The sequence below is a fragment of the Camelus bactrianus genome, chromosome 15 (genome assembly GCF_048773025.1).
Source record: "Camelus bactrianus isolate YW-2024 breed Bactrian camel chromosome 15, ASM4877302v1, whole genome shotgun sequence".
Lineage (NCBI taxonomy): Eukaryota > Metazoa > Chordata > Mammalia > Artiodactyla > Camelidae > Camelus > Camelus bactrianus.
The window spans coordinates 66,446,519-66,457,947 of record NC_133553.1 but is presented as its reverse complement, the minus strand read 5'-3'; the positions used below and the strand labels follow the sequence as shown (position 1 = coordinate 66,457,947).

Sequence of the window (11,429 nt, the reverse complement as noted above, 5' to 3'; positions counted from 1 at the left end):
TAATCTGATTAAGAATATATGTGTGTGTATATACATATAATTGAATCACTTTTCGGTATACATGAAACTAACACAACATTGTAAATCAACTATACTTCATTAAAAAAAGGCAAAACAAATGTACTTTTCAAGTTTCTGGGTTCCTCTTACAGCTCTATTTTTTCCTTGTCATTTATTTTTTGAAAAAAGTGTTTGTCTTATAGTTTCCCACAGTTTAAATTTTGCTGGTTACATCCCTGAGCTCCTGTTTAACAGCTTTCTCTGTCCTATATACTTCCTGTAAATTTGTTGTTGGATCTAGAGGCTTGATCAGATTCTGGTTTGTTTTTGGGGGCAAGATAACCTCCTGTTGGTGGTGTGTTCTTCCATCAGGAGGTGTATAATTCCTAGTTATCTCTTTGGATTGATGTCAACAGCCATTGACAATCACTGCCTAGAATCATTCATTCACTAGGGGCTACAAAATGATGCTATTCCATTTCCGTCATTCCTCCTTTGTTCATTTGCTAGAACACTTCTATAAAAAGAACAGTCTTCTCCTGTTAAAATTTTTTTTCACCTAGTGTCGCGACTCATATAGGCAGGGCAGGAATTCTTTCCCTTTAGTTAGCAGTTTTCAAAATAATGTGTTGGTTCCTGGGGCACGTCACTCCATCGATGGCCAGGGTTGCCCTGGCTGATGTGGCTGGCTGGGTGGGTGTTCCATTCCCCCTAACTGCTCCACGTGCACGCACCCGGAAGCCACATGCTCACTCAGAGAGAAGGACCTTCCCCCAGAGAGGAGGACTGTTTTTCGTTAAGGGTATATGAGTAGCTGGGTTCTCCTGCTGGAACCTCTGAACAAGTTCCTTAGTAGCTTCTAATGATGACAAACTTAATTTAAAAAATCATTATGAAAACATTGAATATGTTCAATGTATTTCAATCCATTGATTTATTATCCTTGTTGGTGCTCGATCTGTTGCAGTTTTGGCCAGGGGAAGCCTCTCAAGTTGGCTCCTAAGTCCTTTCTGACTTAGTCCTAGTAATGTTTGATGACTTTCTTCCAATACGGCATCGAGGAGGCAGGCAAGAAGCAGATGCCCTCTGCAGCTTCTAGGTTTGGTGGGAGCACCTCTGCTTAGTCTCACCCTCCCAGAAGACAACACTGTACATTCTAGGTTTCTGGTTAGGGCTTTAAGAGATTCCCCAAGAGAAGGATCGCAGGAGATGGAACTGGTGGGGGTGGGGAAGATGATGAGTCCAACTTTTATCTTTGTCACGGGCTAAATTGTGTCCCATCTTCCCCCAAATTCCTGTGTTGAAGTTCTGACTCCCAGTATCTCAATTGTGATTGTATTTGGAGATAAGCCTTTGAAGAGGTAAATAAGGTAAAATGTGGTCATATTAATGGCCCCTAATCCAGTATGATTGGTGTCCTTTATGAGAAGAGAAGATTAGCACACAGACTGAGGGACAACCACGTGAAGATGCAACAAGAAGACCGCCACCTGCAGGCCAATGAGAGAGACCTCAGAAGAAACCAAATTTGGCAACACCTCAACCTTGGAATTCTAGTTTCCAGAACTGTGAAAAATAAATTTGTGTTGTTTGAGCCACATGGTCTGTGGCATCTTGTTAGGGTAACCTCATCAAACTAATACAAACTTGTTGAGCTTGAGGCATTTTAGGGATGTTTCATAGCATTCATAAGAGCGGGTTTGGGATTCAGGAAAGAGGAGTGGGCTGGAAGTAGATACATGGCAGGTGAGGACATATAAAGGGTTGATAAAATCCTGTGTGTAAATGTGAGTCTCCAGGGAAAGTCTGAGGGCTGAACAGAGAAGAGGGCTGAGAAATTAAGAAATGGAGGAAGGAAGACCTAGAAGTAGTGTTAAAATGTGCAAATGACTTGGCAGGGTTGAGGGAGAGGCAGGAGCAAAAGCAGGGAAGACCGGAGTCCCAGAGGCAGAGAGTGGGGTTGAGGGAGTCTGGAGAAGGGAGTGGTTAACTCCTGAATGCCAAAGAAAGGTCAAGTCAGATAAGGACTGCCGAGGACTCTGGGATTTTGCAATCACAGATGGGGTGTGAGCATGGAAGGACAGGCTGCAGTGCTTTGGAGTGTGAATGGGGAAGTGAGGGGATTAAGGCTAGGAGGGTAAATCATCTCCGGAAAACTGACAGAAAGGAGGACATGGTATAGACTGGCAGAGAGAGGGAGATGTTGTTTTCTCTGTTTTTATTGGGCGTGATTGAGCATATTTACATGATGAGAGGAAGGAGCCAGTGAGGATGAGAAGGATGACAAAGACAGAAATGAGGGAGAAGATGGAACCCTGACTGCCCCAAGACAGAGAGGAGAATTAAGCACACCAGAACACCTCTTCCTCTGAGACGGGAAAGATGCGGTGGTGATAGGTCTGGGGTAGGAATCTGGGGATGACTTCATACCCACTTTTTATGTAGATGCATGTTTTCATTTCTCTTGGGCATATTTCTAGGAGTGAAACTGCTGAGTCCTATGTTAACGTTCATGTTTAACAATTTGAGGAACTGCCAAACTGTTTTCCAAAGTGGCTGCACCATTTTATAGTCCCATCAGCAATGTATGAGGGTTCCAGGGTCTCCATGTCCTGACAACATTTGTTATTGTCTGTCTTTTTTATTATACCCACTCATGTGGGAGCGAAGTGGTATCTCATTGTGGTTCTAATTTATATTTCCTTAATGGCTAATGTTTTGGTTTCTTTTCATGTGCATACTAGCTATCTGTGTATTTTCTTTAGGGAAAGATCTATTCAAATCATTTGCACATTTTAAAGTTGGGTTATTTGTCTTTTTATTGTTGAATTGTAAGAGTTCTTTAAATATTCTGCGTATTAGCCTCTTATCAGATATGTGACTTGCAAATATTTCCTCCCGCCTTGCAGGTTATTCTTTTACTTACTTGATGATATTCTTTGAAGGACAAAAGTTTTTAATTTTGAAGAAGTCTAGTTTATCTATTTTTTGTCTTTCGTTATTTGTGCTTTTGGTGTTGTATTTGAGAAGGCTTTGCCTAACCTAAGGTCATGAATATTTACTCCTAAATTTTCTTCTAAGAGTTTTATAGTTTTAGTGCTTACATTTAGGTCTACGATCTATTTTGAGTTAACTTTTGTGTATGGTAAAGAAGGGGTCCAACTTTATTCTTTTGCCTGCAAATATCCAGCTGTCCGAACACCATTTGTTGAAAAGTCTATTCTTTTCCCATGGAATGGTTTTTGGAAACCTTACTGAAAAATAGTTGGCCATAAATGTAAGGGTTTATTTTTGGAATCTCAGTTCTATTCCACTGATCTGTCTATCCTTTTGCCAGTACCATGCTGCCTTGATTTGTAGTAAGTTTTGAAATTGGGAAGTGTCAGTCCTCCAACTTCTTTTTTCACTTCAAGACTGTTTGGCTATTTTGGGTCCCTTGTATTTCCATGTGATTTTCAGGATCAGCTTGTAAATTTCTGCAAAAACAGCAGCTGGGATATGGACAGAAAATATGTTGAATCTGCAGATCAGTTTGGGAGTGTACTGGCATCTTAATACTATTAAGTCTTCCAACTCATGAACATGTCTTTCCATTTAATTAGGTCTTTGTTAATTTCTTTCAATAATGTTTTGTAGTTTTCTGTGTACAAGTCTTACATTTCTTTTGTTAAATTCACTTCAAAATATTTTATTCTTTTCGATACTCTTAAATGGAATTGTTTTCTTAATTTTATTTAAAATTTTTCACTGCTAGTGTGTAGATACACCTAATTTTAATATATTGCCCTTGTATCCTTTAACCTTGCTGTACCCATTTAGTTAGTTTCTTAGTGGATTCCTTAGAATTTTCTATTTACAAGGTCATGTAATCTGCAAATAGAGATAGTTTTACTCTTCCTTTCCAATCTGGATAGTTTTTATTTCTTTTTCTTGCCTAATTGCCCTAGATAGAACCTCTTACACAATGTTAAATAGAAGTGAAGACATTCTTGTCTTCCTCTTAATTTTAGGGAGTATACCGTGATTTTTAATGGCTATTTTAAAGATGTCAATGTTTCTCGAAACAATTTCTCTTACAATTCCAAAAAGAATTAGAGCTCATGTGGATGAATATACAGGTGAGAGTAGCTATAAAATCTTTGAAAAAAGAGAAATAAGTGAAAATTTCCTCTGCCCCTGTAATAAAGCATTTAAAAGGCAACAATAATTAAAACAATGGCACTGGCAAAAAGATAAAAATCTCAGTGAAACAGAATACAAAGTTCAGACTTGGGCTATAGTATATATAAGAACTTGTATGAGAAAACCAATGGCAAAGGAACAGGGTTTTGCAGTAAGTACTGGGAAACCTGGGTAGCTGTTGGGAGAGCGAGGATTAGATTTTCACCTCAAATCATTCACCGAAATGGTTTCTCAGAGAATTTAAAGAGAATGAAAGAACAAAGAAAAAGCCAACAACATCTAAACTAGAAAAATATTTGAGTGTATGTTACTGGAACTGTAAGTGTGGAAGAACTTAAGCTTGAAACAAGGAAGAAATTCAAGGGTTTGACTACATAACTTATGTCAAAACACATTTGCAATAAATATAAAAGACTGTTATTATTCTTAACATATACAGGGTTGATATAGATGAATAAGAAGTTAAGGCTTCCAAGAAAAATGGGCATAGAAAATAGACAATTCAGAAAATAGACAACTCATTAATAGAGGAAATGCAAATGATTAAAGCTGAAAAATGTTCAATTTCACCAGCAATCAAAGAAATGCAAATGAAACAACAAGGAGATACAAACTCTGCTTTCAGCAAAGATTTCTAAGATGATATCACTCATCGCTGCTTAGAGTGTGTTGAGATGACTTCTCAGACTAACCTTACAGAGTGACTTCCCATTATTAGGCCCATTTTATAAATGTGGAAACAGACTCTGGGGATCAGTAATTTGCCCAAACTTATACTGCGAGTAAGTGGTGGCACTAGGACTTGAACTTGGGCTGTGTGACTCTATTACAGTGAGGCTGCCTAGAAAGCAGACTCGGGAGGGAGAGGTGAAGGCCAGGCAGAAACGCAGCTTGGAGAGCCAGGCAAATATACTTGAAGTGCCTGTGTGGAAGGCTTATGACAGTGCAGAGGGAAGCAATGAGTGGAAATTACACAAAGAACCACTCTTTTAAAGCAAGAAGTGTCCCTAACGGACTGGAGAGGCCCAGGGAGGCAGAGAGCATACCCAGCCCTGGGGAGGAAGAGGAAGCAGGAAGGTCCTCTCTCTAACACCGGACTGCAGTGGGTGAGGGGTGAGTGGTCTCATCTTCCAGAGGAGGAAACCACTCTAGTGGCCGGGACCTCACTGTCTTGAGTTTCTGCTTTTTTTCCTCAACCACAGACAGCTGGCAGAGCTAGCCCTTTCTCCTAGGGCCAAGTGACCCGTGCATGCGGGAGCCTTGCCTGGCTGGCTTCACTGCCCTCTTAAAAGTTGTAATCCCAGGTCAGCAGGAAGCCTGAGTTTGCCAAACTATGAGGGCCCAGGTAGGAGGAAGGAGTGTAGGGGAAACACATCTGAGTTCTCTTTGCTCTTTCCTGGAGTCTTGCTACTTGATGGGGGAAGGGGAGGGAGGTAGGTGGGAGGAGACAATCCCATCCTGTTGGAGAGCTAAGAAACAGATGAAACACCACAGTTAAAGGATAGTGACAAATACATGTTTGTGGTAGCTTGGTAAAGATACCTTTATTTGCAAAGCCCTTGGGGAATCCATTTTTAAAGTGGGGGCTTCATCCTGACTCTGTAACCTTGGGCAGGTCTGCTAATCTTTTTTTACACCTCAATTTCTTCATCTGCAAAATGGGTGTGACAATACTTCCTGCTTTATTGACTTCAAATGATGTAGTGCTTAGATGACCAACAAGCCGCTGTGAGGGCGGAGTACCACAGGCTGTAGAGTCCCTCAGACCCGGGTTCAAGTTCGGTCTCTGCAATTTTCCAGGTGGAAACTTGGGGAAAATTACACAAGCTGTCTCTGCTTTAGTTTCCTCCTCAGTAAAACTGATGGTAACAGTAGCACCTGCCTTAAATAGTTGTCTTCAGGGGTAAATGAGATAATACACGTAAAGTAAATGGTAGAACCAGCACTGCACAGTCCACAGCTTTAATCTTCATACTACGGTTGCATAACCATAATGCATATAAAATAACAACACATAGTACAGAGAAAAGACTGGAAAGAAATACAACAAACTATTAACAGTGTCTATTTCTGGACACTGAGATTCTACTCTATTTATAATTTATAAATAACTTATAAATCTATTTCCTTCTTCATTTTTTCCTGTATTTTCCTAATTACTTTTATAATCAGAAGAAAACTACATTTGATGTTCAGATGCCCTGAGATCATCTGTGATAGTCTCCACTGCGTTCAAATCTTTGACAGTATTTTCTCAAGTAATCTTCTCAGCAACTGTCTGCAGTAGGAATCATCATCCCTTTTCTAGGTGAAGAAATAAGGCTGAGAGAGCTGGCTTAATCTTCACGTCTCATTGCTGTTTAGTGGCAAAGAGCCAAGATCCAAAGGCAGATCTAGCTGTCTCCAAAGCTAGGTATAAATTCCCTGGGATGTTGGGCCACGAAGCTCAGTGGCAAGGACTCCTCTACCCCAGTCTTCTGAGTACAGGGCTAAGGTGGGAGGCTGTCAGGACTGGGCCCGTGGTACGTGTGCTCCCATGGGTCTCATGTGCCTGGTGTATTGGTTTCCTAGTACCCATATCCCTGGTGGAGGACATGGCCTGGAAAGTGGAGATTCTGACATCTTCTCACAGCTTAAGAAGTCAAGCGGTACTGTGCACAGTCTCCCCAAGAAGAAATAAAGGTTTCCACTATCGAAGTATCCAAGAGAGGAATTAAAAAAAAAAGGCCTAAGTACACATAGATTGAGGGAGGGAATTGAGTATGAACTAAATCATTATCTGTCATAACAGGAAGACAATAGATAATGGCCGGTCCTGACAAATCTAGATATGGCTACGTGGCTACGTAAGCATTTCACATAGAGATACTGAGGTAACCACAGGCCTGAAACACAAGTGGCTGTAAATGGTTATCTCTAGAATGAAGGATAGAGGAGGTTTTTTTGTTTTTCATCATCAGCGTTTATGTCCTGTTTGATTTTTTTTAATTTGTGTATTACATCTTATTTTTAAAATATTACTTTTAATACAGGCTCTGAAGGTTAAAAAAAAAAAAACAGACCTTGGGGTCATCTCTGTGGATTCACATCCCTTCTCTGCCAGATACAGATCTTGGGCAGTAGTTAGCCTCTCTAAGCTCTGATCTTATCTAGTGCAAAATAAGGATAAAAACCACACTCACCCAACAGGGTTGCTCTGGGGATAAAATGAGGTGACTCACATAAGCCACACGGGCCAGCACTCGCTGAAATTCAGCGTCTGTAACTACTAACTATTGTTACCATTATTAATAATAAACCAAGCGTGTAAGTCACACTCAGGGCTTTGCACATAGTAGGCACCTAATGGGTGGAAGTAATGTTTAAAAACCCCACCAGAGCCTATAATTTTCGCCAACTCCTGACGCACCAGCCCAAGGGTTCCGAGTGAGCACTTAAATATTGATGTGGTTACTCATTTATTCATCACTCTGCTTTCCGCCGCAGTGTCCGCCAAGGGCGAGCCCAGCTCCCTGGTCCCTCCCGCGCGCGGAGGCTGGAGGCAGGGACAGCTCACCCGCTTTCAGGTCGCCGATGCGGGGCTGTCACGTGGCGTAGCGGGAGCGCTTCTGGTTTCACGCGGCGAACAGGGGCGGGTGGGAGGACGGCGAGCGCGGCTCCAGATGAAGTGGGCAGCCGGGGTCCGCATCGCCCCTACGCGCCAGCGCCAAGGGGATGGCCCTCCCGGGAGGGGCGGGGCGGGCACCTTTAGGGCGAGGGCTTTCGGGAGGGACACCTTGAGGGAAGACTTGGGATTGGCCGGGAGACGCGGAGCGGGCATTTCGTACCCAGCCGAGGGTGTCGCGCTGCCCCCAGGCGAGGAGGGGTTTCCCTAGTGCCCCCCAGCCCGGCGCCAGACCAGCGCGGGAGCCCCGCCCCCACTCTGCGGAGGCCACGCGCCCCGCCCCCGGCCCGCGCAGCGCGGCGCCGCGCTCGCGCTCCCGTTGGGTCTGCGGCCTCTGTGACGAGGGCGTGACGGTCAGCGTCCCCCGGCTCTCTCGCACCGTCGCGAGGGTGCGGGTCCGGGTCGCAAGTCGCGGACCGCCAGCCGCTGGGCGGGACGGGAGGCGGGGCGCTGACGTCGCGGCGCGGCCGGCGGCCGGGGAGGCGGGGAGGCCGGGAGGCGGGGAGGCGGCGGCCGGCTCGGCCCAGCCCTGCCCGCAGCTGCGGCAGCCGGGCTTGCGGGTGGCGGCGGCGCTCGGAGCCGGCTCCTGACCGCCCTCCGCCGCTGCCCAGTTTTTCATTCTGTCCTGGTGCCCACGGCCGGCTCGGTCAGCCCTCGCCCGCCGCCGCTTCCCCCGCCATGGCCCTGGTTCGGGGCGCCGAGCCGGCGGCGGGGCCCTCCCGCTGGCTACCCACGCACGTCCAGGTTACGGTTCTTCGGGCCCGCGGGCTGCGGGGCAAGAGCTCGGGCGCGGGCAGCACCAGCGACGCGTACACGGTGATCCAGGTGGGCCGCGAGAAGTACAGCACATCGGTGGTGGAGAAGACGCAGGGCTGCCCCGAGTGGCGCGAGGAGTGCTCCTTCGAGCTGCCGCCCGGCGCCCTGGACGGCCTGCTGCGGGCGCAGGAGGCCGACGCGGGCCCGGCGCCCTGGGCCGCGGGCTGCGCCGCCGCCTGCCAGCTGGTGCTCACCACCATGCACCGCTCACTCATCGGCGTGGACAAGTTCCTGGGCCAGGCCACGGTGGCGCTGGACGAGGTCTTCAGCGCAGGCCGCGCCCAGCACACGCAGTGAGTGAGGGGCGCGGGAGCGCGGAAATGGTTAAAGGCCTCGCCTGGCGGGGTTTGGGGGACGCAGAGTCCCGAACCTCCGCAGGGGCGGTGCGTCCTTTTGCCTCGAGCTCAAGGGCGTAAACTGACAAGTTGGTTCTTCTTATGTCGGGGCCCACTTCCGATCCCCAAATGTGCGCTGGGCTATGCTTGGCTGCTGATGGATCCTGGGGGAGGTGAGAATGGTGGCCTACTGTTAGTAGATTGTCCAGTAAAGTTGTAAGTGGGATCCAGAGGCTCTTGGACTGTGGGAACCTCAAGAAGGAAAATCTTGGGGCCATTCCTAGGGCCTCCGGGCCTGTCTCACTTTCCTCAAAGGGGAGGGGAGGGGAGCTGCCTGCGGGCGCCTGTTCTTTGCCAGGCCCGCAAGGGAGTGGAGAGGCACCGCCTCGCCCTTGGGGGAAGGAAGATGCAGTGTTGTCCTCGAGGGGGAGATCTGCTTCTTGCCTGGTCCTCGGATGCCCTCTGCTGCTTAGAGAAGCCCGGGATTCTGCCCCTCTGTGTCCCTGGTCTGAGAACAGGAGAACTTCTAAGTAAAGGAAGGAAACACTTTGGTCAGGCTTCAAGCTCCTGCCTGAGATGGAGGCAGCACGTGGTTAATGCACAGCGGGAGATAATCTCCCAGTCACTTATACCTAGAAGGGCCAGTGAGTTTATCACTGGTTTTTTTTTTTTTTTAAATCGTTTATTTTGGCAGCATTTAACTTGCCCTGTGTTAAGATCAAGGCTTCAGACTTAGAACCTCATTTCCTGTTTTGGGTTTGGGCAGGGTCTGGAAGCCAGTCCCCAGGGCTGACAACCTGCTGTGCATCCCTCAAAGTAATTAACTGGGGTAACGCCACCCTGGGCCCAATGGGCCCTGGATGCGGAGGGTAAGGGGTTGAGGGCAGGAGTGTATCCTAGGTGGGGGCAGGTTCTGGAAAGGTTTGCCCAAGTGGAATGGCATCCAACTGAGTAAATCTAGAAAGGCTTGCTGGAGAAGGATGAGCCTGGTACAGACTCAAATGAAAGCAAAATTAGGATAGAAAAGGATCTGACCTTGAACGTTTTAAAAATGTGGGTGGAGAGGGCCTTCATGGCTCTTTGTGGCCTGGGGTGGGAAGCCGGTTATCACAGGGCAGGTGTGGGCAGGGCTGTGGCCTGGCTCCATCTCCATCTCCCCCTCCCCGGCCACCTCTCCTTCCCTCATGACTTGCCCGGGTTTGGTTGCCAGGTGTGGGATCATGTGGTGTAGTTTGGCCCCTGTTTTGTTTTTTTCCTCCCCTTTTCTGTCCTCTCCCTCCTGCCTTGCTCAAGGAGCCTAAGGGGTGGGGGTGGGGGCAGAAAGCTCTCCCTGGCTCTCTGAGCTCACTGTTTTATGGAGAGGCTCCTGTCCCCAAATTCATTCCACTCCTTTCTTTCCCAGTCGTTCAATCACCACCTCTCAGCTAATCTGAACAGACTCGTAAATAACACATCTGGGGCCGGGGGTGAGCTTAGGGGGGTCTAGGGGGAAGACAAAAAAAGACTAAGCTTGTGGGGAGGGGCTTCTGTGGGGCTAGTGACTTGAGGGGTTGGGGGGGTGTTCAGGAGGAGTTTGATTCTTCCACTTCCTGCTCTGACTTTCTTCTTGGCCTCTGGATTCTCCCGAGCTGAGCTGTCTGTGCCTGAAGGCCTCTGTGCGCTTGTTTTCAGTCAAGGACAGTCCCTCTTGGAGAATTTGACTTACCACCCTTTGATCTGAATGGGAGCGTTAATTTGTTTTGTAGAAGTCATCTTTTCCACCAGGATCGTCCCACACCCACCTGGCTGCCTTTTCTCTGATGCACTGACCTGGGTTATTTATAGAACCTGGAGGGGGCAGGGCACTTGTGGTGGGCAGCAGAAAAGTCTGTGAACTCAGCTTGATCTTTCAGTTTATTGGACCAAACAGCATACCCACTGACAGAGGGTGAGGGCTGCTGTCCCCACTCCATCTGCGCTTTCTACCCCAGCTCTAGTCACCACTCTTGGTGGCCCTTCCTGGAGCACCTTGGCGTGAGCTGCTAAGACAGTGAGTCTGCACATTGTCCAGTGGAGAGGGGACTAGGGTGTGCCCTCCTCAGCTCTGGATAATGGTGGAAAAGAACAGTGTCCACTCTTTAACTCCAGGAACCGGCTGTTGTGGTCTCAGGGAGAGCAGATGATGGCCCTATGTTGCCAAGACAGAGCTTGACTGGAGAAAGGCAGTTTCATGTTTTAAGAGGAGGGGCCAGTGGAATTACAGATGCCCTTCCCAGACCTGCCACCTTGTGGCCAGTCAGGTAAACTCTTAGTGCCTCAGTTTTCTCACCTGTAAAGTGGGGCTAATTTCCACCTTCACAGCGTTGCAAATGAGTATGCAGTTAAAGCATTCAGTGCAGTTCCTGGACATGGTTGGTGGTCAGTGATGGTGGAGGGAGGTTTTGGTAGCCTGG

The 11,429-nt window shown here is 47.4% G+C and overlaps 1 protein-coding gene across 3 annotated transcripts in view; it reads left to right on the top strand.

The window, feature by feature from the left end:
* The first annotated feature begins 7,639 nt into the window (after positions 1-7,639).
* Positions 7,640-11,429, top strand: part of RAB11FIP5 (RAB11 family interacting protein 5) — a 40,023-nt gene continuing 36,233 nt past the window's right edge. Inside the window, exon 1 of one of the 3 annotated variants that reach the window (XM_074341311.1) lies at positions 7,640-8,955. In XM_074341311.1, the coding sequence (XP_074197412.1) occupies positions 8,525-8,955 (431 nt within the window). In that variant the 5' untranslated portion in view covers positions 7,640-8,524. The remainder of the gene's footprint in view (positions 8,956-11,429) is intronic. The other 2 variants (XM_074341312.1, XM_074341313.1) reach the window with 2 other exon arrangements.